Here is a 26,714-nt window from a genome sequence, read left to right as displayed (position 1 = left end):
AGCCGTTCCTCTAGTTGACGGGCAAAACTGGAGGCGTCCCTTGGAAGGCTTTCCCCAGGAGGCCTTCCTGTTAGTAGGTCCACCGGCAATCGCAGCTCACGTCCAAACATCAGCTTTGCCGGTGAATACCCCGTAGTCTCGTGGGCGGCAGACCTGTAGGCAATGCCGGATTTATGTATAAGCAGACTAAGCACCTGCTTAGGGCACCAAGGCTCTGGGGGCACCAGGCTGTCTGGGCAAAAAATAGTGGTGATTAAAAATATTATTTAAAAAAATGTAAAACCTGGTTTGCCAACTGTTCGCCAGAGTGATTCTCTAACACAAGAAATGATAAACATGTTTTAACTGGTTTTTGCATCAAGTGGTGAGACATAACAGTGATTAAAAATAAGGTGATAATGACAGAGGGTACCTGCCCAGGAGCTTCCACAAGTTAGGGGCCTCCATAATTTAGAAGCACCAAAATAAGTGAGAATTTTGTATATGAACTCAAGCGTTGACTTGAACGTAAGTTACATCAGGAGAAAGAGAGAGAGAGAGAGAGCAGGTTGCAACACTCGATCGTTTCATTGTGCTTGTTTTACGAGATCATTTGTTGCTTTGTATGCAAGTTGTTCGGCTCAAGTACTTCAACTGTATTTGCTGAGCAAGGTTTCAGTAACTGGCGTAATCCTGTTATGGTTGAACATCATGAAAAAAGCTCTGGCCACAGGGACTGTATGCTCAAATACTTAATCAGGAGACAAGGGCGTGGTCTGACACAAAAGCTTGAAGAGCAAATAAAGACGGAGCGTGATTATTGGCATCATGTTCTACAGCGTGCCATTGCAGTCATAAGAACACTATCTGAACGTGGGCTTGCTTTCAGAGGAAAAAATGAAAAATTTGGCTCCCCTGATAATGGAAACTACATGGGGCTGTTAGAACTTATTGCAGAGTTTGATCCATTTTTAGCAAGTCATATTACTAAATATGGGAATGCAGGAAGTGGAATTACGTCATATTTGTCTAAGACTACATGTGATGAAATAATCAGCCTCATGAGTAGTAGAGTTCTTTCAGCTATCGTGAATGAAGCAAACACTGCAGGTTACTTTAGCCTCTCCGTTGATTCCACACCAGACCTATCACACACTGACCAACTCAGTATTATCCTGAGATATGTCTCACCGCTTGATGGAAAACCAGTTGAAAGATTTTTGTCATTTCTTGTGTTAGAAAATCACACTGGCGAACAGTTGGCAAACCAGGTTTTGCATTTTTTAAAAAATGTTTGCAAGATAGATTTTTCAAAGTGTAGAGGCCAATCATATGACAATGCAGCTAACATGACGGGCCGCTACAAAGGTATGCAACAAAAAATTCTTGAGGAAAACAAATATGCTGCATTTATTCCTTGTGCAGCTCATTCTCTCAACTTGGTTGGACGTAGTGCTGTCGACAGCTGCTTGAATGCAGTTAACTTTTTCTCAACTGTTCAGTTAGTATATACTTTCTTTTCTAGGTCTACCCATCGATGGTCAGTCCTTAAATCTCACTTAAAAGGCAACACGGTGACAAAATCTTTATCATCTACTCGCTGGGAAGCCCATTACTTTGCAACCAGTGCCATTTTAAAGTCATATTCTTGCATTCTTGAGGCTTTGGAAAACATCATGGATGACAGTTCTCAGAAGGGGGAGACAATTCGAGATGCTGGAGCTATATCAGACAAAATGCAAGAACTTGAATTCACATTGATGTTAGTGTTATGGAATGAGATTTTAGGGCATTTTCATGCTGTTAGTAAAACTCTACAAAACCCATCTCTAAACTTGAATGTATGTGCAGATCTTTACACTACATTATCTAGTCAGCTGCGTGAAATCAGGGATCAGTTTGACAAATTTGAAACCATGGCTAAGAAACTTCTTCCAGAAGTCAATTACAAAGATATAAGTGCCCGCAAAAGAAAAAGAAAGATTCAGAAAAATGATGGAAATGCTCCAGAGGCAGAGCTAAATGCTAGAGAAAAATTTAAAATTTTCACATTTAATGTAATAATAGATGCTTTAGAGATGCAAATGAGTAGTAGGGGAATGGTTTATAAACAAGTTGCAGAACGATTTTCTTTTCTAAATGACATGAACTTATCAGATTCACAATACCAGACAAGCTCAGAAAAGTTGGCGGAAACATATCCAGAAGACCTATGTCCAACAATGACAACAGAAGTAAAACAGTTTCACACTTACCTCCGTGCTAAAAGTGAGAAACCTGACTACACCCATGCTCAGTTGTATGAAATAATAGTAAACGATGGAATTCAGGCTGTATTTCCTAACACTGCCATAGCACTAAGAATATTTCTCTCAATGATGGTAACTAACTGTTCTGCTGAACGTTCATTTTCACTGCTCAAAAGGATCAAGAACCCTTATCGAACAACCATGACCCAGGAGAGACTAGATTCTTTAGCATTACTCAGTATTGAATCCGATTTTGTTAGACAGCTTTCTTTTGAGGATATCATAAAAGATTTTGCATTCAACAAGTCTAGAAGGAGAACTGTTTGAAAACCTTCAAGTTATTATTTTGGCTTAACGTTGTGGATGAATTTTAGATTTTCATTCATTAGACATGGAAACGTATGGTAAAGTAGTTACCACTGACACTATCTTGTAATTATGTGTTGTGTTGCAACAATATATATTAGCGGATAAATTACAGTATTGTAGGTGTTCAATGTATGTTATACCTTGGTAACGTTTTCACAAATGTTTCTTATGAATTATATTTTCATTAGTTGATCTTGCTGCCCACTATTATATTTCGTGTCAATAAAAGCATTTTCCAATGCACCAATGGTATTTATTTATTTATTATTTATTTCTGATGTGTAATAAAACATATTATGTGTTATCCTTGTGGTATGGGGCACCATGTTACCGGGTGTGCTTAGGGCACCAGGATACCTAAATCCGGCCCTGCCTGTAGGCCATGAGAAGCGCAGGCAGCTTCTGATCCCATGAAGACTGATCATTGTTGCACTGCTTGGCCAACTCCTGGCCCAACGTCCAATTAAATCTCTCCACCATTCCATCTGACTGTGGGTGCAGAGGGGTGGTCCGGGTCTTCTTGATACCCAGAAGCTTGCAGCACTCAGCAAGGGCTGTTGACTCAAAATTCCTTCCCTGGTCGGAATGGAGCTCGTTAGGCACACCGAAGCGACAGAAGAACTCCTCCACCAAAACCTTGGCGATGGTAGTGGCTTCCTGGTCAGGGATGGCGTAGGCTTCCGGCCACTTGGTGAAGTAATCCATTGTGACGCAGATGTACCTATTTCCGTTCGTCGTCAGAGGCAAGGGTCCTGCTATATCCACTGCCACCCGTTCCATGGGGGCTCCAACCTGGTATAGTTGCAATGGGGCACGGTGACGCTTCTTGGGGCCCTTCTTTGCACAGCACACCTCACACGCGTGACACCATTCTTCCACGTCCTTCCTCATGCCAACCCAGTAGAACCTTTGGCGCAGGCGACTCAGTGTCTTCTTTACCCCAAGGTGTCCGCTGGTGATGCTGTCGTGCATTTCTTTCAAGACACCTTCCCGGGACTTCACAGGTAGCACCGTGGACCAGTAGTGGTCAAGATCATCATGAGAGACCCAGCGTCGCTGCAACACCCCGTCGTCCATCCGAAGAGTGTCCCACTGAGTCCAGTAATTCTTGGTGGTAGGGCTTTCTCTCGAGATTACTTCCCACCCAGGTCGCGTTGACGACTGACTCAGCCACTCCATAATTGGTCTCAGATCTCGGTCCTCCCGCTGCAGTTTTCCCAAGTCTTCCCATGGCACCTCCGCTGTCTGTTCCACTGTAGTGCGGCGGCACATATTCTGGACGCTTTCACTCTGGAGGCAATGTTGACACTCAGGTAGGCAGGGGCGCCGGCTCAAGCTGTCCGCGTTACCGTGTGTCAGCCCAGATCGGTGCACAATAGTGTAGCGATGCTGCTCTACTTTACCTATCCAGCGAGCAAGCTGGCCTTCAGGGTTTTTCAGTGACTTCAACCACCGCAATGCAGCGTGATCCGTGCGGATGGTGAAAGTTGCACCGTACAGGTAAGCATGGAAAAAGTCAAGGCTCTTGACTACTGACAGGAGTTCTTTCCGGGTCACGCAATAGTTTTTCTCGGCTGGGGTGAGCTTCCTGCTGAAGTAGGCCACAACCCGTTCCATGTCGGCACATGCCTGGGACAGCACTCCACCAATCCCCTCATCACTGGCATCACAATCCAGTATAAAAGGCTTAGAGGGGTCTGGGTAGGTGAGTACGGGCGAGCTGATGAGGGCCCCCTTGAGCTTCTCAAAGGCAACCTGAGTTTCCGCTGTCCACTCAAACTTGCGCCCCTTCTTCGTCAGGAGGTGCAGTGGTGCAGCAATCGTAGTGAAGCCTTTCACAAACCTGCGGTAGTATGAGCACAACCCGAGGAAGCTCTGCAGCTCCTTCACGTTGGTGGGTGTCGGCCAGTCCCTTACCGCAGCCACCTTCTCAGGATCAGTGCGTACTCCAGCCTCGCTCACGATGTGTCCCAAGTATTGGACCTCCTTTTGGAAGAGGCAGCATTTCTTCGGGCTGAGCTTAAGGTGTGCAGCTCTAAACCGGGCGAAAACCTCTGATAGCCTTTCCATCTCCTGCTCGAAGGTCTGGCCAAAGACAATCACGTCGTCGAGGTAGATGAGTGCCGTCTCCCAGTGAAGTCCCTCCAGCACCCTCTCCATCAGCCGCTCGAACGTGGCCGGCGCGTTGCACAGGCCAAAGAGCATGACCTTAAACTGCCATAGGCCTTGACCGTAGGAGAAGGCTGTTTTCTCTTTGTCCTGCTCCGCCATTTTGACTTAGTGATACCCAGATTTCATATCCAGTGTTGAAAACCACTTGGAGCCCACCAAAGCATCGAGCGTGTCGTCGATCCGTGGGAGTGGGTATGAATCCTTGATGGTGAGATCGTTGAGGGCTCGGTAGTCCACGCAGCACTTGAGGGAACCGTCCTTTTTCCTGACGAGCACTACAGCAGACGCCCACGGGCTGCTGGACCGCTCGATTAACCCTTGTTGCCGGAGATCATCCATTACCTCATCCATCTCCTTGCGACGGGCTGGTGCCATCCTCCGAGGAGCTTGCTTCACTGGGCGGTGGCTACCTGTGTCGATGTGGTGCTCTACCAGGTCCGTACACCCCAAGTCCAGGTCTCCTGTGGAAAACACATCTGCATTCCTCACGAGAAGCTCCCTGAGCTGTTCCACTTGGGGCTCCTCTAGACACCTGGAGCTCCTGTCAAACAGGTCGCGCAGGTAGTCGGGCAGCTCCTCCTGGGGCTTCGTCAGGGTTCTCCTGCAGACACAGGTTCTCGGTTCCTGGTCGATCTCTTGGCACAACCGCACCATGGTCCCTTGTTCTATTTTCTTTGGGCTGAAGGAGACATTGGCCACGACGACAGGCACTTCCGCTGCAGCAGGGTCAACCAAAGTACTGCCTACAATCATCCCGTTTTCTACCGGGCATCGACTTCCACTCTCTACCACACACAGACTAGCCGGGGGGACACCCATAATTTGACGGGGCAACAGCATCTCTGACCTCGGAGGAATAATGGTGGTGCGCTTGACCGTCACTGGCAGGCCCTCCACTTGGCAGCCCGTCATGGTGGTTCTCCTGCACATTGATATCTTCAGGGCATGTACAGGACAGACTGGTCGTTGCCCCCGTGAACCAGTTCTGCTTCTTCCCTCGCCCGAGTGGTGGTCCCTCGCCGAGGGCACATTTTTCCGACACTCATTCTTCCAGTGCCCCTTTTCTCCACAGGTCCAGCACTTGGGTCCTTCCCTGGGCTTCTTCTTAGCGCCACCTTCATATTCCTTCTTCCTCTTATAGCATTCGTTCTCCTTGTGCCCAACCTTCTTGCAGTACCAGCACGTTCCTTGGAACCTGTCTGTGTCGCTGACAGCGCCCTTTCGTGCCCTAAAGCCAGAAGTCGAGTCGTCCCTGAAGCTTGACCAACTAGACCTAACAAAGGACTCAAACTCCATGGCACGTGCCAGAGCTTCCTGCATTGATGTTGGCTTAGCTTGCTTCACTTGTATCTTCAGCTGAGGGCTCTTCAGGGCATCGATGAATTGATCACGCAGCAAAACCGTCAGCAGGTCAGGGGTGGCACCTGGGTATGCCTTGTGCGCCATGCTCTCAAGGTCCTGAGCGAGTTCCTGAAGAGACTCGCCGCGCCTCCTGTTGCGGGTTCTGAACTTAACCCTGAAGAGCTCGTTCCGGTGCTTGGTCCCATATCGTACGTTGCTCCAGCGCCTGCGCGCCAGCCCCCTGTATCTGCCTTTCTTGTTGTTGCTGTGCTCTTTCTTGTTGTTTTTTGAGTTCTTGGAGTGTTCCTTCTTGTTGTTGCTGTGCTCTTTCTTGTTGTTCTTTGAGTTCTTGGAGTGTTCCTTCTTGTTGTTGCTGTGCTCTTTCTTGTTGTTCTTTGAGTTCTTGGAGTGTTCTTTCTTGTTGTTGCTGTGCTCTTTCTTGTTGTTGCTGTGCTCATTCTTGTTGTTCTTTGAGTTCTTGGTGTGCTCTTTCTTGTTTCTCCCCCTGTAGTCTCAAGGCTTCCAAAAGTTCAGTCAACATGTCGTCCCTCTGGGCAGCTTGGGAACGAGTCTCCATGGCGAAAAAAACAAATGCCTACACTCCTGACGCCAATGTTATGCCGGACGTGTTACTTGGGTTCCGTGTCGCCGTCAGGAGACTCCGTGGGAGGGAGATATGTAAACACTTTGCACAGCTTCTGTAGTTTAATATTCTTCCTTAGTAGTACACTTCACTCTGACTCTTCACTTACCACTAGCTTACTATGACTGGGACTGGACTCTCTCGTTTCGTTTCGTTTCGTTTCTAGGTTTTACCCCCTAAAAAGGGGGAACGGGCCTTTGTCCTTGGACGGCCCGTCGCAGAGGGGAACCCGCCGCGGGCGTGCGGCGGGTGGGGGATTCCTTCCGTCGCCGCCACAGCCACGGGTATAAGCCGGCGGGCAGCGACGGAGGAACGGGCCCTCCGAGCTCTGGCTCAGGAGCAGCCCGCTCGTGTGGGCGAGCAATGCAAGCTCGTTGCGGGACGCCTCCGCCGCCGCCACAGCCACGGGTAACAGCCGGCGAGCAGCGACGGAGGCACGGGCTCTCTGGGCAGGCGCCCAGTAGACACCCGTAGCGGTGCACGGGCGAGCAGCCGACCGGTCAACTTGACTGCCGCGGTGGGGCCCTAAGCGAGGATAACAAGGCGGGTCAACCACGCCGCCGCAGAAGGACCCCCCAGCTGCTCGCCCGAGGAGTGCTGGCGTTCCACTCTGGACTCTCTCGCCCTCTTCTCCTATATATATCCAGAACAGTACAGTCTAGAATGTTACAGTATATTTTAGATCATACAAGAACATGTAGCAAAAGTATGTGCGAGTTGGCAACACTTCCCGCCTGGCGCCTGGCCGCGCCCCGCGGGGCGCGGACGAGGCTTTGCTCCCCGCCCCCCTGCTCGCTCTTCCCGGAGCCTTCTAGAGCCCCATGGACGCCGGGGGAAGCTTCCAGCACAACAATAATATAATATCCAATAGCCTAATGTCGCTCGTGCCGACATCATCATAAGTAACTTTATGTATAGTTCATTCTTTTACAGACTATCCATTACTAATAAGCATATAAGGTTTCGAATGATGAAGTTTCATTGTTGAGGATGGTTACCTATGAAAAAATATACCGTAATAATTACTATAAATGCACAGTGATGGAACAAAATAAAGGGTGTGTGAAAAGCCGCCCGGGTGGCTCATGGCAGTCTACTAGCCAACCCACCCGGGCGGCTCCGGTACTATAAAGAACCGCCATCACTATCCATTGGTCTTCACTGTTTTGAGGCTGTCGCTAACTTATGAAATTTTACCATCGGGGCCCCCCAAAAAAATTGATTTTCTGGATCCGCCCCTGCTTGATGAGACTGTGAAATATCCATTGTGAGTCTGTAATAACAGTTAGAGCCCTGTGGGAGAGATCACATCCAATAATTTTGGCCATAAGGACCACAGCTTCCCTCATCAGCTTCGATGGCTGGACCTGATGTGAACGATTGTTTCAATCCTTTTAGCTGTGCCTCTCTCACAATGATTTCCAATTTTCCATTGACAGTACAAAGGGAGGCCGGTTATGACAGCAAGACACACACAATGGCAGTGAGTGTGCTTTGCTGTCATAACATACCGATGGTTTCCTCCCAAGACGACTGACTGTTAGCACACCTCTGTCTGTCTTCTCAGCGGCCTTGCAGTTAAATTATACACTTTGTATCCCCTCTGTGGCATGTTGCTTCAGCCGAAGGCTAGGCAGCAAGGCATTGTTACATTAAAAAGCAGACGAATCCGCTTCCAAAGTAGGTAAAATTATGTTTTTATTACCTCAGTTCAAAGCGGGCGCGGTGCTCGAAGGGCCAAAAATGGCGGGGCCGCCTATGTCGGGACCGCCTGATTCTCCTGGAATGACTTATAGGCTATACGTGTGCACTGTGAAGTAAGTGAGTGTTGTGAAGTAAAAGTGTAGAGAAGTACCAAGGAGGACCTAAGAATTAAGCGATACAGAGCGGAACAGGTCAAAAGAAGAGAAAGAAGATGGAACAGTACGTGACATATATATATAGGCTCTGTTCCAACAACCACATACCCTTCAAAGAAAACTGCATTGACTGGTGAATTACTATTGACAAAGAAGAAGTGAAACGAGTTCTGTATGAGTTCTGGAAGAAAAGGGAAAATTAAAGAAGCAGACATGCACAACCATCCAATAATAAATAGGAGGAAGCATATAATTAGGGGAGGCCGTTGCAAAGGCTAACTCCCCGACCTTCAACTGAACAGAACTGAGAGCCCGCGGTGTGCTGGCAACACTGTCCCCAACACAAACACACCAGCGGCAACGGCGGTGGACAGCACGTGAAGGCCAGCGGTAGTGTTGACCGAGCCGCCCCATCCTGGCACGATGAGGTACCCTGCAAATCGTTGTCTTAGTTGCATGAGCACCACACAGTATTATTAGTATAAGGGCTAAGATTGGTTATAATTGTTTGCTCAGCTACCAGATGTAAACTTGGCTTTTGTTTACCTTGGTGATTGTTTACCTTAGTGATAGAAAAGAGCAGGGAGCTAACTACTCACAAGGGTGCCTCTTCTCTGTGCATCTCTCTCAAAGTTGTCAAATTGACACAAACAACATCCTTACTGACTCAACACGGCTTTCGACCTAAACGCTCGTGTGAATCGCAACTCATTACTACATATCACGACATGACGAGGCTACTTGACCGACGTGACATTAAACAAGTTGACACTATTGTTTTATATTTTGCCAAAGCCTTCGACAAAGCCCCGCACAAAAGACTGCCATTTAAATTGAAATACTACGGTATTTCAGGACCTATTCTACACTGGATCACTGCATTTCTTACTAACCGGACTCATTGTGTTCTTCTTGACGGATCTTCATCTGACACTGTCCCTGTTTCTTCAGGTGTCCCACAAGGCACCGTTCTAGGCCCCCTTCTTTTCCTCCTGTACATTAATGAACTTCTACTCTCGATGCCTAACTCTTCCACTAGACTATTTGCCGACGTTACTTTGCTGTTTAGAGCAGTAAAGACTACTGATGACTGTAGACTGCTACAAAAAGACTTGGATGCCCTTCAGTGGTGGGAGTGCACCTGGCAGATGCATTTCCGCCCTGACAAGTGCAAACTGTTAAGATTCACCAGAGCTCACAACCCCATCCATCACACTTACACTTTCCATAATTCAGACCTAGAATCAGTCCACACACACAGTATCTTGGTGTCCACCTCTCCACTAACCTAAACTTAACCCGACAGCAGCGGGGATCATGTTTCTTAATGGTCCCTCTGAGAGAGAAAAATAAGAAAAAATCATCACTCACACAAACCATTTCATAATATATATCAAAGCATTTGTGATCAGTTTATGTATCATCTATTTTGGGGTTTTTAAGTCATGGCACAAATTTGGCCTGTCGCTGCTACATGGTAAAGCCACAAAGGTTAAGATTCGTTTTAGGTCTGTGCCAGTATCTCATAATCTACTTTACGAAACATCAGTATCTCTTCATATATCTTTTCTACAAACCTTCAACAGTCATGGAAACGCTTTGAAAATCCAATTCAAGGACTTTTTTTTTACTCCTGAAAATAGGGGATAATGTTTATGAAAGCGCGTCGCCTCCTCTGGCGACGGTGCAGCCGGTGTTGCAAGAAATACCTCCTCGCTGAAATAAATCACATATACATGTGGGGGGGGGTCCAGGGGGGGCTAAGCCCCCCCTGGTTAGAAGGGGGGGTCGAGGGGTGCGCAGCCCCCTGTTAGTAGGTCATAAAGTTCGGTTGGAGTAGTTTAAATATGCTCCCCGACCCTAAACACACTGCGAGCTATTTTACGGCTGCGGCAGCTGCAGCATCGTCGCGGCCGCCGCCAGAGGAGGCGACGCGCTTTCATAAACATTATCCCCTATTTTCAAGAGTAAAAAAAAAGTCCTTGAATTGGATTTTCAAAGCGTTTCCATGACTGTTGAAGGTTTGTAGAAAAGATATATGAAGAGATACTGATGTTTCAAAAAGTAGATTATGAGATACTGGCACGGACCTAATACGAATCTTTACTGCCACAAATTTGGCCCGTCACTGCTACCGGGTTAAACACTCACATAGACCACATCAGTGCCACAGCCAACTGAACTCTGGGGTTCCTGAGGAGGAATTTATATAACTGCACACCTGACATTAAACACATAGCTTATGACACACTTGTGAGACCAACACTTGAATACTGCTCCACGGTGTGGGATCCTTACACACACAGAAACATTGATAGGTTAGAACAAATCAACACCAAAGCGGCAAGGTTCATTACAAACAATTACACTGGAATCTCAACACGGTGCAAACAACAAATAAACATGGAACCTCTTCACATACGCAGATAAGCGCACATACTTACACTTATGTACAAGATCACAAACACTCACATTGACATTGACCCACATACGTACTTACACAACGCAAACAGTCAACGTACTTGTAACACACACATCCATAAATACCAAACATATCACACTAACACTGATGCATACAAGCACTCATACTTTCCACACACCATACGTGACTGGAACAGCCTCCCTCAAGAGATTTTAGACTGTGGTACAATAGACTCATTCAGAAAACAAATACACACACACTTATCACCACAACACACCAACACCAACAATTACACTTGATTCACTTCCCTCCCTTGCACACCCGGCTCCCCCGTCCCCCCAACAGCCAACACAAATATGCATGTTATGCACCTGATAGGTGCCCTGCGCATTAATGTCCAGATCCAGATCCAGAAATGTGTTTTTAAAGGTGTTGACGCAAGGGCTGCTGACGACACTTTTGGGTAGTTTATTACCCTTGGATCGAAGAAATTTCTTCTTTTGGGTTCTTATCCTGGGTTTTGGAGTTTGTGACAATGACCCTTTGTAGTGATAGTGTTGTCTCCGTGGACCAACTGAAAGAATTGGGTGTAGTCAACATTTTCCAGGCCGTGTAAAAATTTATAAGTCTGGATCATGTCCTCTCGGTCCTTCCTTTTCCTTTAGTGTTGTTAGCCCCAATGCTTCCAGCCTTTCCTCGTTGGTCCCTCTTAACCCCTTCACTACGGCCGGGCCAAAACAGCGCCCCGCGCTGTATCCGAGATCGCCGCGCGCGCCAGATTTCAAATGTCACTATTGCATATAACAAGTTTTCAGCCATAAACTCAACATAATCATCATGTACAGGTAACTCTCGATTTACGCGAGTTTGTTTTACGTGTTTTTTAAATAACGCGGGGTCCAAAATCCAAATAATTGTTTAATTTACACGTTTTTTCCACTTATACGCGATATTTTATGGAGTGGCCACCAGATGTCTCACGCAACTGGACTCACACGGCGCTACGGCCACACACCTGAGCTCAGTTCTTCCCGCGCGCCACTTGGACAACAATATAGTACCCACGCTGCCACGCTACTCAACGATAGGGGTGGGCAGGTAACAGTACCAGTACCAGTACTAACGGTACCAGTTATACGGTACTTTACCGGTACCAAACTGCTCAGTACTGGTACCAATACTAGCCAGGCGCTCATGCTGTCCCTCATTTCTTTCTCAGATAAGTGAGGCTGAGACTGAGTACCGGATTGGATATCTCGGTGATATGGATATTCTCTCTCTCTCTCTCTCTCTCTCTCCACTGAAGGTATAACACGCACCTTTTTCACATCAAAAATGCCTGAAAGTTTAGCCCTGCGCGTTATACGTTGAATGTACAAATTTTTAATGATTTTTTGCTTCTTTGGAGTGTTTTTAATGGTCTGTGTTTCGTCTTATCCAATAACAACTGCAAACTTACCTTTATTATTGTTAATGATCCTTCATAGTCCATAGCTGTCTTATAATATGTTACCATAGAATACAGGGCGATCAAATAACTACCATACAAAAATGAAATCGGTGGAGGATCGCCCATGCCTTGCTTTTATCCCATTTTCCCATCGGGCGCCATTTGTATGATCTTGATCTTGATGTCACAGCTGGCTTACGATTGTATGACTAAGGAGCAGTACAAGCTACATAAAAGAATCATATTGGAAAAAAATATCCATGTGTTCATTATTAATTATTAATATTAGTGAGAATAATGGGGTAAATATGATATCAGAAACTGTACATCATGAGTCTTGTACGAGGAGTTATTTCACGCCCGGCCGCCATTTGCATTGTTTGCAAACCACACAACCACACCCACACAACAAACAGCTGCATGCCGCGTGTCACCAGAACCGCGTGAATTGTGTCTTGCCTAGTTGTCTGTCATAACCTATGAGTGATGGTGAGAATAATATGCTTATTATGATCTCAGAAGCTGTGCATCATCAGTATGTTTACGAGGATGTATTTCTCACAACACCAGCCCGGCTGCCATTTTCATTGCTTTACTCAAGGACACTTGTCAATTCAAGCAGTAAAGATTACACCAAAAGTATATAAATTTTGGGAAACTGTACATTGTCAATGTTCTTTAACCCGTACATATTTCTGAGCATTTTAAGAACTTTTTTTTTTCAAAATTGTTGTCTTAAAGTTTGGGGTGCATGTTATACGCGGCAAAATACAGTATTTATTTTTCGACAGAAACCTACCTCTTGTTTGATTTACATTGTTTTTGATTTACACGTCCTCTTCAAGGACGCAATACTCGCATAAATCGAGAGTTACCTGTATTATATATGAAAACGTGCAGAATTAAATGGTGCACACAAAGAAACTTACTATGGCCGGACCAAAACAGCTCCCCGCGCGCCAAATTTCAAATATCGCTATTGAATATAACAAGTTTTCAGCCATAAACTCAAGATAATCATGTATTATATATGAAAACATGCAAAATTAAATGGTGCACATAAAGAAACGTAAGTTAATTGATAATTTTGAGATGTAAACGTAAATATAGAGATTAAATAAGTCGTATAATGGCTAGAGCGAGCCAGGACGCAGTATGCGTGTCCTTGGATGTGGTACGGGGCATGCAAGGACGCAGTATACCCGTCCTTGGATATGGTATGGGGCATGCAAGGACGTAGTATGAGCGTCCTTGGATATGGTACGGGGCACGCAAGGACGCAGTATACGCCTCCTCATGTTGAAGGGGTTAACATGTTAACCACATATTGGGCCACCAGTATACCAAGCAGATGTTTCACTTGTTGTGTATTGGTACATCTGTGGCCCGAATAGCCCTTTCTATAAACTTTTACATGCATGAGTATGTAAACAATTTGTTTGTAAATATGTATTTATTATGACTGCAGATGTGTTGCAATGGTACCAGGTAATAAGTTAAACATGATAAGGTAATAAGTACTATATACAGTAAACCCTCAGTTATCCAGGTGCATTGTATCCGACCTCGCCCTTATCCGGGAGTTTTAAAAAATGTTTGATTTAAAAAAAAATAATAAAAAATTGTCGCGCGCTGCATAAAGTCGTTCAAATTTCCCGTGCGATGCCTCTAACCTCTGTCCGGGCGGCATGCCTCAACTTTCACATTGTAATGATATTGACGCCCTGGTGCGAAGGTTTGCAGGAAAGCTGTGGTGCTTCGCAGTACAACTGGCACGTAAACGTCCTTGCCGAGCGCTGCAGACCATATCGAAGTGACGAGAGTCAAGGCATTGCAGGCTTAAATGGCGGGAGTGTCAAAGGACTGTTTAAATGAAACAAACAGTGCGAACCCTACTGCCTAAATCCAGACTGGACTAGGTGAGCAGGGCTCCGTCCCCGTGGAGAATGCGTGCGGATCCGCTAGCACTCCTGCAGGAGTGAGGGTGGAATAAGACACCACTACACCGCTCATCACACTGTCACACCAAACCCAACCACACCACACATCACACCATACATCACACCCAGTCACTCCACACCCCAGGGCTCACACCATACCCAACCACATTATACCTCACTCCACATGGATGTTAACCCGTTCGTGGTCAACCACGTCAGCTGATGTGTTAATGTTGTTACTCCCTCTGGTCAACCACGTCATATGACGTTTTATTATTATTTTTTTCCCACGTGAATGAAATGCCTCTAGCGGTTTATAATTACGTTTATTGAAGTGTCAGGCATCTTTTCTCAAGTGATGACTTATGCGCAGCTGTTTTATTGGTTCAGAGCATGCATATACAGTATGGCACGTAGATGTCAACTCGGCGCTCTCACTTATGAGCAAATTCAGCTGCATTTCAATGAAGAGGAGGGTGATACTGACAGTGAATCTACAATAGATGATAGTGATAAAGATGAAGATTATGTTTTTCAAGAAAATGAAGAAAGCCAATCAGCAAGTGGATCTGAATATTATCCAGCAGACACAGCAGCAGCTGACTACTCCTCAAACATATGCTCTGGACCATCACCTACTCAACTATCTTTTCCACCTCCATCCACCTCTAGGTGCTTATATCCACCATGTGGTGACAGAACGAAGATGGCAAGACGTCGGAGTTCATCAAGCAAAGATGAAAGCAATGCGTCTCGTCCAAGAGTGACTCCCCCACCCGCCCGTGGTCTCACTCCAGCACTGTAGGTCACATGTTATGCCACATTTCCTTTTTATGTTTCCTGTTCAGAATTACTAGCCTATTTTGAGACATTGTGTTCTTATACTCATACACTATCATAAGAATATAATGTTGTACAAAAGGAAACAATTGTTATGCCACATTTCCTTTTTATGTTTCCCATTCATAATTACTATTTTGAGACTAATTGTGTTCTTATAGTGACACAGTATCATAAGAATGTAGTGTTGTGCAAAAGAAAAGCAATTGTTCGAGGAAGAGTTGAAAATAATATCTCAATGGTGAGATTACGTCTGGCAGCGCCGCGCCACAGGTGCCAGTTAAATGCCGGCAGGGCATTTAAGAAAAGGTAAGGAGGAAATTTCCATGTTATTTCCTTTATGTGGAAATATTTTAGGGTTCATTAGGCCAAAAATTTTTTTTCCATTTTTCGTGACCAGGGGGAGTACACACTTTGTAACATAGGTAACCACGAAGGGGTTAATATGATACAGACTTCTCTTTAGAAACTGCCACATTTATTCAAATTTATCGCCATGCATCGGCTGACATTGGTAGAGTGTTTCTCTGATGTCTGTGTGATATGTTGGAGCTGAAAATTACCCACCATACAGTAGTAAAGAAAAAAATTGCATGTTAACATGTTACAAACTTCTTATTAAAAACTGCCACATTTATTCATTGTAATCACCATGCATCAGCTGATGTGGTAGTGTAATGCCCCGACGAGCTTCTTTTCTAAATCCTTCCTATTTCTCAACACGGCCTCTGCGTGTATCGAAATAACACGAGAAATTAATCAAGACAAAGTGAGGGTATTCCCCGGCTGCCTGGGATTGAACCCGCGACCAGCGTGACGGGAGAGCCACTCCTTACCGAGTCGGCCAAAGAGGTACCCCACTGGCTAAGTGGGTTATGGGAGGCTCGTTCATCAGGCCGTCGCTGCACTACAGTAGAAAGTGTTTTTCTGGTGTCTGTGTGATGTATTGGAACTGAAAATGACCCAACAAACACTGGTAGCACAAGGCTTCCCGTGGGACGGGGAAAACTTGTGCACAACACCGTCGTGCAGACTAGGAAAATCCTTGCATTACAAGGCCGGCATTGTCACTTTAACCTTTAGAGATGCCACTGCCTCCTCCATCCACTCCCTTATCAATCTTAAAAGCAAAGGAAGATCAACATATCCTACAGATGTCGTAATAGATACAGTCAAACCTCGGTTTTTGTATGACCTAGATTTCGTACAATTCAGTTTTCGACGAGTTTTGTCGTCAAAATTTTTTCCCAGTTTTTGTACATCCACTCGGTTTTCATTTTGTTGAAAATGGTCCATACCAAACTCGTCCGCCTGCCCATGTGACTCGGGCACTCATTTCCTGGAATCGAGCGCCCACACAAAGCATCCCATGCGTTCGTGACTTACAGCCGTATGCTCGTCTCCCAACATCATCTTCGAAGGAAAACTTAGCATTTCCAAGGTATCTCCATACCTCCCTTGAACCTTTTCCTTGGGACATACCGTATTTTGCGGCATATAATGTGCTCCGGCGTATACCGTGCACCCTAAACTTTAAGACAACAATTTTGGAAAAAAATATTCAGTGCTTAAAATGCTCAGAAATATATGCGGTTACGGCGCTAGGCTTTTCCCTGGTGCTCTCCTATATACCTCCTTTCTTTCTTCTCCCTCTCCATCCCTATATTTTTCTCCTCATTTCTCTTTTCCTTTCACCTCCCTCCCAGTTTTTCTTTTAATCCCTTTTCCTCTTACTCACACCTTTTCTCTCTCCCTTTTTCCTCACCTTTACTTGACCTTCCCTTCCTCTCTCTCTCTTTTCTTTTCCCGCCCCATGTCCTCTACTCATTTCCCGTTTCCTCCTTTCTCACACCCTCTTATTTATAGCCTTATCTCTCACTCTATCATTCTCTTCCTCCCTTTCTCTTTTCCCATTAGATTATATGAAAACACACACACACACACACACACACACACACACAGAAAGGGGAAATGGGAAGGGTGTGGGGAAGGAGGGGCAGAAGGGAGAGTCAGGTCATGTCCTGATGGAAGCCCTGACCTGACTCCCTTCTGCTCCTCCCTCCCCACACTCTTCTCCTTTCTCCTTGTTTTCATACTCTCTCTATCTCTCCCTGTTTCCTCCACTCCTTTTCCTTGTTCTCCCTTCTTACATCCTCTCTCTCTCCTCCTCCCTTTCCCCTTCCTTGTATTTACCTTGGTGTGATATAAAGGAAGAGACAAAAGAAAGAAAGAGGAATTAAGAAGAAAGAACTAAATTGAGGAGACAGAAGAAGAAAGAAAGAAAGAAAGGAAGGACGGAAAAAAGAAAGAGAGAGAAGGTTGAAAGATATAAAGAAGAAGAATGAAAGGGAGAAGGAGAGAAGAAGAAGAAAAGAAGAAGGAGAAAAGGGAGAAAGAGAAAGAAAAACAAAGAAACAAAGAAAGGTATTGAGCGAGTAATCACTTATAAGAGAAACAAGGAAAAAAGCCAGAGAAAGGGAGAGGTGGAGGTCATTAAGTAGTGAGACAAGCGAAAATGAGGTGATAGTAGGAAAAGTAGCTGGCGGAGAGAGAGAGAGAGGATGGAGCATTATATGTCTGCCAGCCATTCAGGTCAGGTCATGACCAGGTCGCGAAAGCTATTGGTTGAGCGGTCGGGAGAGAGGGGGGTGTCCGAAACGGGCTAACCTCCTTGCCAAACCTGGAGGTTACACTTTTATCGTATCCGACTGTACTAGTATATTCTCATTGGCATAAAATACGTGAATTTCAGTCCTCCTTGATCCGAATACGAGGAAAAAAATTACAGATACAAACACGTTTATAAGACTTTGGTGTTCAAGCGATAGGGAAGTAATCCCAGATGGGGCCTTGATACATGAAGTACTTATGGAGGGGGATTCCCCATCCAAACAATAATCTCTCCTCCTCCCTCTCCCCTCCTCGCCGTCTTCCATACACCAACAAGATCATCATCATCATTTCATCGACGCCTGCTCCTAGGAGCTCCCACCAGGGGATGGCCACGGCAGAAGAGCTTCCAACTTTCTCTATCCAGACACTCCCTCCTTGCCTGCTCAAAGTTTTTCAAAGATCTTTCCCCCCTCTCCCCAACGTACTCTTGCACCCTATCCCTCCATTTCGCTGGAGGTCGTCCTCTAGCATTCCCTCCCTCTATCTCACTCACATACACCCTTCTGGTCGTCTTACTCTCCTCCATTCGCTCCATGTGGCCAAACCACTTTAAGGTCTGTCGCTTCACTTCTTCCACCACTCCACACTTCTTCCCTTCACCCCTGTGACACATTCCAAAATGCTCGTACACACTTTCATTACTCATTCCATCCATTCTACTCACATCACAAGCACTCCTCAAATAACTCATTTCCACTGCCTGCACTCTAGACCTCTGACTTTCATTCCAGGCCCACGTTTCACTTGCAAAAGTGAGGGTTGGTACTATTATTGTATTTCTCAAATCCCCCTTTACTTCCATGCTCACACTTCTGCCATTCATGATTCGTCCCAAAGACCCTACTACCCTTCTTCCTTGCAATGCCCTTTCTCTTATCTCTCCCTCCATACCACCATGCTTACACATAACTGATCCAAGGTACTTAAACTCATTGACCTCCTCCATTTCTTCACCATTCAAAATTATTTTGCATTCTTTTTCACATTCAATTCCCACTCTATATGGGCATACAAAATCTACAACCTCACTTCTACTTCGCTCACAAACCATCACTTTACTTTTGTTAACATTTACTTTCAGCTTTCTCCTATTACAGACACCATCAAAAACACTGACCAAATTTTGTAGGTCACTTTCATTTTCAGCAATGAGCACCGTGTCATCAGCAAACAGTATCGAATTCAGTACCCACTTCCTTCCCTCATCAAACAGTCTTACTCCAACTTCTCCAACTTTGCCCTTCATTTCTCTAATGACACCATCCATATAAATATTGAATAACCATGGTGACATGACGCACCCTTGTCTTAAGCCCACTTTTATCTCAAAATGTTCACTTGTTTCCAGTAATTTTGACACATGCAGATGCATCCTTATAGAAAGACTTTATTGCACTAAGCAGTCTTCAATAAAGGTAAAAGGGATGTTAAATGTTCATTTATTCATTTCCTTAGTCATTAATATTTATGTCTCATTGTTTTCTGTATGTAAAACTATAGTTATTCTCTATTAAATGTATTTTTTGTTAATATTTTTGGGTGTCTGGAACGGATTAATTGGATTTACATTTTTTCTGATGGGAAATATCGCTTCAGTTTTCATACATTTGGTTTTCGTCAGACTTTCTTGAATGGATTAATCACGAAAACCGAGGTTCCACTGTATGCATATCCCGCATGACGAATCGGGACGGGGAAAATTTGTGCACAACAGCGGCTTTGTGGTGCAGTCTGGGTGTGGTGTGGCTAGGTGCAGTGTGAGGTGTGGTGTGGCTGGGTGTGATGCATAGTGTAATGTGATGCATGATAAGGTGTGGCTGGGTGTGATGTGCGAGAAGGCGTCCTCGAGGTTGGGCGTTCTGTATTGTCTCCGCCAGTTCTTCTCCCCCGCACAGATGCTTTCCATATATAAGGGCCTTGTCCGCCCTCATATAGGGGGGCTCCAGTCACACAGCTCTCTTGGACAGAGTGGAGTCTAAGGCTCTTCGTCTCATCAGCTCTCCTCCTCCTACTGACAGCCTTCTACCTCTTAAATTCCGCCGCCATGTTGCATCTCTTTCTATCTTCTATTGATATTTTCATGCTGACTGCTCTTCTGAACTTGCTAACTGCATGCCTCTCCCTATGCTGTCCAAACCCCTTATGTAAGAGTTAACCAGCCTCTCCATTTTTTCATCCCCTTCACTGGTAAACTCTGGAACAGCCTTCCTTCGTCTGTATTTCCTCCTGCCTATGACTTGACCTCTTTCAAGAAGAATGTATCAAGACACTTCTCCATCTGAAATTGACCTCTATTTTGGCCACTCTTTACTTATCGCTATATGAGAGCAACAGTTAGCAGGCTTTTTTTTACATCATCTTTTTGTTGCCCTTGAGTTGCTCTCTGTGCTGTAAAAAACAAAACAAAAAAAATCTAGGAAAATCTCTGCATTATAAGGCCTGTATTGACGCTTTAAACATGAGAGGTGTCACAGCCTCCACGCCCAGTCACTCCACGTTACACATCACACCCAGCCACACCCCATGATACATCACACCTATATTAGTCACACCATACCCAACCACATCACACCTTACACCACACCCACCCATACCACACCACACATCACACCCAGTCACACTACACTTCACACCTTACCCAGCCACACTACACCACATCACATCCAGCCATGCCTTCTCGCACATCACACCCAGCCACACCTTATCATACATCACATTACACCACACATCTTACCCAGCCACACCACACCTCACATTGCTCCCAGCCACACCACACCACATATCACACACAGCCACACCACATCTCACCATACCCGGCAACATCACATCACACCTCAGACCCAGCTACATCACAATATACACCACACTCAGCAAAACCACACACCATATTACCTAGTCACAGCCACATCACATGTCACACTCATCCACACCAAACAACACACCACCCATCCGCAGCATACAACATAACACCCATCCACGCCATGCCATGCTGCGCATTAGCTACACTCGGTCAGTTCACTCTACACTACAATTCATACTACGATCACAGATTCAGCCTGATCTTCTTTGTTTAGCATGAATTGGACATCCAGACCTCATAATGAACATGCTGTACTTAACCCGTATGAAGGGATTCTGACGTTCGATTCTTCAGCCTGATATCAGCCCTAGCGAAATTGACCTTCAATGATATCTAAGTTACATATCTATCATTGTCATAAATGTCACAAATATTGTAGCTGGAAATGCTGTGTCCTTGTATAGAACCATATTTTTTCTCATTTTTTCTTTTTCAAAAAGTTTTTTCTGCAGCGGCTGAAAAACTTTTTAGCTTGTTTGAAAAGCCCGGCCCAGAAGGCTTACAGCTTAGCAGCTATCAGCCGCCCAGAAGGCGTACAGCAGTTTGCGGGTTAAAGCACAACCTGATTCTGAGCTCTGAGCAGCCTAGCACAGATTCAGTTCTGAGTGGACACGCACACAAGTAAATTACAGGAATCAGACTCGCCCGGAACAGCACGTGTTGTTGGGTACGTCTTATACGACATCGTGTAGCTCTATTAATTTATTTCATTAATTCACAGATTAATAATCTGCATTTCCATAATAAAACAAATCCATATTACATGATTTAAAAAAAAAAATTCTCACAAGTCACACAAAAACTTGCCTCAAACAAATTTGTGGAAAAATTTCATATATTGGCAACACTGTTCTAGTAGTGCAGCCAAGTACGTTATACGAGAATTGATTATGTTAAAGAGTCGGAGTCAGAGATATTTTTACCAACTCCAACTCTGGCCAAAAGTAGCCGACCCCACCGAGTCCGACTCCGACTCCAACTCCACACCTCTGGTTCAATGCTGTGTTTACATGTGGGTTGGCAGTCTCAGGCAAAGCTGGACAAATTGTGTTATTATTTCATACAGGGTTGTGGCTGGTTCACCCACTAGGTCAAAAGTTCTCATGCCCTATGGATTAAAGTTGTGTGTGTGTGTGTGTGTGTGATAGTTGTGCCTCTGTTACCAATAGTTGTGAGGGTTGGCTTGGAAGGGTTTTGTGAGGTGGATAAGGTGGGCAAAAGGGGCTAGCACTGGGATGGACTGAGCAGTAATGCACAGTGGCTGCCATGTGCAAGCTCTGGAGGAACCATCATACCAATCACCTCATTAACTCTTTAGGCAAGTTTTACATTGCTCGTGTTGATTGAATTAGAGTTCTTATTATTTCAGTTTAGAACAGTCATTGAAAGGAAGGTTTCAATGAGAAAAATGGTTGGTGAAAGTCCTAGGATGGAGGCACCAGCTAGCTCTATACATGCCATTGCAATGTCACTCATATAAGATTTTCATTTATAACTGCATGTCTTAGGCACCAGTGAGACATACTGACAACAACCTACAATAATTATGCAGTTAGCAGAAGCTTAATGATTAAAACAACTTGAATTTTTATGGTTAAATGTATACGGTAAGTTATTGGCTTGTTCAGCAATACATGTAAGTCCTCAGAGAAGTACAGAGTATCCTCTAAAAGCTAGCATCTCTAGGCTAGGCCATATAAATTTGTATGTAAATTATGATGCTCCTCTTCTTACAACAGCAGTGATGGTGAACTTTTCAAGTTCGACTCTGTGGAACTGTTGTCCCTGTACACCACCACAGTCCTTCAGCAACTAGTCACAGTTGTCCAACCTATTGAGGTCAGTTATAGTTCAATATCAATGTCAGTTCTGCAGTCCAACACAATGTCATCCTAAGCACCTGAACCAAGCTATGCTGTCCATAATGGTTGTTTTTGTTTACTCAGCAACTCATCAGTTTACATTGTTTCATTCACATAATTTTGTTATATCATTGACAAAATATCTTAAACTAAAAATTTGTAAAGTGTACAACAATCACACAAATTTCCTATACCTAGTATTATTGTTGTTCTTGGCCTCGTCATAAGTGCAAGTGTTTGTAAGTCACATATGTCGTAACTCGAGATTTATCTGCAATAATATGAAACGGATAATAAAAAACTGGATCGTAACTATAAGCAGCTGAATGGCTGATATCTGTAAATAAATTGACTATGTATTGTCACGGCAGTAGGGCGGCGATAGTAGGGGCTCATTTACAAGGAGCAAGGAGAGAGGCAAGTCAAGCATGCACATAACTTGGTGCAAGTTACTTGCCATTTGTAGACTTGCCCAGAATTTCTGGAAAGTGAAGTAAGAGGCAAGTTTCCAGGCAAGCTACAAGGCAAGGCAAGTGAAAAGCCACTAGTTCTATTCTGATGCAACTTTATTCCCCTCCACTTACCCCTGGCAAGCCACAGTAAAGCCCTGACTATCCAGCAACCGCTGGGATTCAGTGCTGCCGGATAAGTGGAAATTCAGGACACCTGGGGTATATTCTGAAAGTTCTCCATGTAATTTCATTCAACCAAACAGTTGTTTTTTTCTTACATTTTTGTTTATGGTGCTTTTAGGCTTTATATGTTGGCCCCAGCCCGTTGGGGTGCAGGCAAGTGTTTATAGTGGCGCCATCTTGCATTGGTTCATGCTGCCCCCCGGAGCTCATCTTTGATCGTAGAATCTAGAGTCTGGGTTGATAGGTGGTCTTCTGGACAGCATGTGAGTAGTCTTAGGCCACTCGGCGGAGACTGAAAAATTCCAGCTAATGGCACTGGGCAAACCCGTGTCGTCCTGGATGCAGCGCCGTCACACCATCCACTCAGCCACCGCCTCCCCAAACACACTCAGATGCATCCCCTGCCTCCTTTGACCTCTGTTCAGGAGCAGTGAGTAGTGGGCCTTTTATTATTTTTTTATTTACGCCCTTGAACTGTCTCCTTAGCTGTAAAAAAAAAAAAAGTATGCACATATGTACAGTGGCAGTGTGAGAGTGATGTGCTTGTCGTTATTTTACGATCACAAAAGAAATTATATAGAAGAAAAGATTTGTGACAAATTTTCCTGTACGATCGCAAGGAAGACACAAAAAGTGTTTTGGCACAAAAAAGAAATGAAATGAAGAAAAATTGATGATGCATATACTGTGATGAGAAAGTAGTTGACATTAAAGTAACGTTGTATAAGACAAGCAAAATCAAAGTCCACATGTCGAATAGGATACTCATATTTTGAAAATATATCTTTCATGATCATTGACTGATAACTAATAAATCTAACATATGTGATGGCGTCATGTATAACTTTTTACCGATATCGTCAACTGGGTTTTCGTAATTTATTTTTACATTGAACTCTCATGCATCGCATAGGTCGCCCTTCAAGAATCATACCTATTGAGCCATGATCAAGGAGATGCCTTTCGTACATAAGATGCAGATAACATATAACATGTGGAATTCTAATATATAGCTTCATAACAGGAAATGTTTCATCAATTAACTTCACCGAGGATAGTGGGAGCCTTTCTAAGTCAATATAAACCACTGTGAAAAAGTCTTATCAGACTTCACTCTTGACAAGGTATTCAGTGGAACATATAACAGCTTGGGGACTAGTGGGATGATAGAAGGAGCGGAAAACACCCATAGTGGAGGTGATCCGAGGAACATAATCAGAGCGCAACAAATAATATGTCCCGGTCCAGGGGAAATAAGAATACTTTTTTGAGTGACGATCGTTAATTAGAGGTGGTTAGGCTAATCATGGCTTCATTCAACATTAGGCTATGAATTAAGTTTACTGAGAGGCAGGTGCATATGGTTTAGATTATAAAAGTGAATAAAATGAAGGCATTCTTCAAAGGCTTTTAATATGAAGCCTCTTAATATGATATTCAGTTAATCAAGCAAAGCACTTACATCATAGTGAATTAAATTTCAATATTCCCCTTATTATAAACTCGTTTGTCCATCAATACGCACTTTAGAAAAAAGTATATATATATATATATATATATATATATATATATATATATATATATATATATATATATATATATATATATAATATATATATATATATATATATATATATATATATATATATATATATATATATATATATATATATATACGATAACAAATATATATTTATATATATAAATATAAGAGCTAGCAAATGCAAAGATAAGCATTCAAGGTTGTCTTCAGTACTGAAGACAACACATATTTTTTTAAATACACATTTTTAATCATAATTGTAATTTTAAGTAATTCACTATTATAATACTAATTTTACTACTTTATTTAATTATATTTGTTATTACATCAAAGGGAACAATATAACATAATAAAATCAACATCACTTCGTTACCTTCAAAATGCTGCACCTGAAACATTTTGAGTAGCGTGACATCTTTGGAAGCATCCTTCAACATACTGCAGCACTGAGCACTGAGGGGCTCTGGTAGAGCCAGACCACCACCTAAATGTCCACAAACAGTTGGAGCATGTGGGTTAACTAGGAAACCGATTGGGTACAGCACACCCTGCCTCCAATCAGCTGATTTGCTTATGCCCTGCCTCCATTCTCTCTCTCTCTCTCGAATGTTTTAAAATACTTAATGCAGCCCTATGCAACCTGCAGCCCCTATGCAGCCCTTGAGGGGAGTGTCCGCCGTGGATTTAAAAATAAAATAAATAAAATTGAAAAAATTCATGTCTTCGTACATCCCTCAGCTAGCTTGTGACAAAATATAAAGAAATAAGCAAAAATGACAGAGTTATGGCTGAATCCCCCCCCCCCCCCTCCTGCTCGTCACTCTCGTCACTATAAAACACTTGCCTGCACCAAGACGGGTTGGGGCCGACCACCTTCCAGGCCCCTCAAGAAGATTTACTGGCACTAAAAAAAGCTATATTCATACACAGGTGCATACATCATCATGTTTTAGCATAGAAAATGGCTTAAAAGAATATTCATATGGCATCTTGAAGCAAACTAGCATCTGCAATGGCCTTAGAGGCAGCAGAGCTGGCACATACATCAGTCACCCCGGAGAAGCCAGAGATAAGTGTTGCACGTCGGCTCGTGACCAGGATTTCCATGAAAAGGACACCATCAGACACACGAAGTCCTTCAAAACAAAGAAAAAACTGGAATTCAGTTAAGAATACCAACCGGGAAGGCATCTAGGTTTAAAGGGTGAGCTCTTTTAAGTCCACAGACTTTAACTCTCCTTTTTAGAAAACAGGATTAGTGTCAGTTTTTCTGCAATAATTTTGCCGCTATTTGACCAATTTTAATAAAAAATACATCATTGGAAAGAGGAGCTGAAGCGCAAGGTTTTCATCCAGAGTTTTTGTTCAATTGGGGGACAATTGTCGGGAAAAAAATGAATATCGTTTGATACACCAACAAAATTGAAAAAATTATCATCATATAACGAAAGCAAAATTAAGAACTTTGTCTGGATGAATCTTTTGGATTCTGCTTTAAGTTTCTTTGGTAATTTTTTTCAGCAGCATAGGTCATTAGATGACAGAGATATTGTTTTGAGAACATTGAGATTCACAAAGCTCGGCGGTAATAACTACCAACTAATCGATGATGCCACAGGTTAGCACGCGATTAACAAAGCTTTAACACGCTCTGTGTGACGCTAAATATGTTATTAAATTACTACTGCCTTGAAGGTGTAGTAAACACTAATAATATTATCATATTTACGTATAAATGCTCATAATTTGCGTTTTTCAACTTGAAATATAACTTTGCGAGTAGAGGAAGCCCATTTCTTTATAAAATGATGAGATATACACACTTTGAGAGGCATATGATAAGTGTGGGCGGTATGGCAACACCGACGCCTGGCCGG

The 26,714-nt window shown here is 43.9% G+C and overlaps 1 protein-coding gene across 3 annotated transcripts in view; it reads left to right on the top strand.

The window, feature by feature from the left end:
• Positions 1-8,880: 8,880 nt before the first annotated feature.
• The window catches only part of LOC126999223 (uncharacterized), a 133,620-nt gene continuing 115,786 nt past the window's right edge, over positions 8,881-26,714 (top strand). For 2 of the 3 annotated variants that reach the window (XM_050861555.1, XM_050861554.1), the window contains exons 1-2: positions 8,881-9,040; positions 22,537-22,636. In XM_050861555.1, coding sequence (XP_050717512.1) covers positions 9,036-9,040; positions 22,537-22,636 — 105 coding nt within the window. In that variant the 5' untranslated portion in view covers positions 8,881-9,035. Of the gene's footprint in view, positions 9,041-22,536; positions 22,637-26,714 lie in introns of those variants that run through there. The other variant, XM_050861557.1, reaches the window with a different exon arrangement.

Source organism: Eriocheir sinensis, chromosome 16 (assembly GCF_024679095.1).
Source record: "Eriocheir sinensis breed Jianghai 21 chromosome 16, ASM2467909v1, whole genome shotgun sequence".
Lineage (NCBI taxonomy): Eukaryota > Metazoa > Arthropoda > Malacostraca > Decapoda > Varunidae > Eriocheir > Eriocheir sinensis.
Note: the sequence above shows the minus strand (reverse complement) of the source record. Positions and strands in the feature narration are given on the sequence as shown.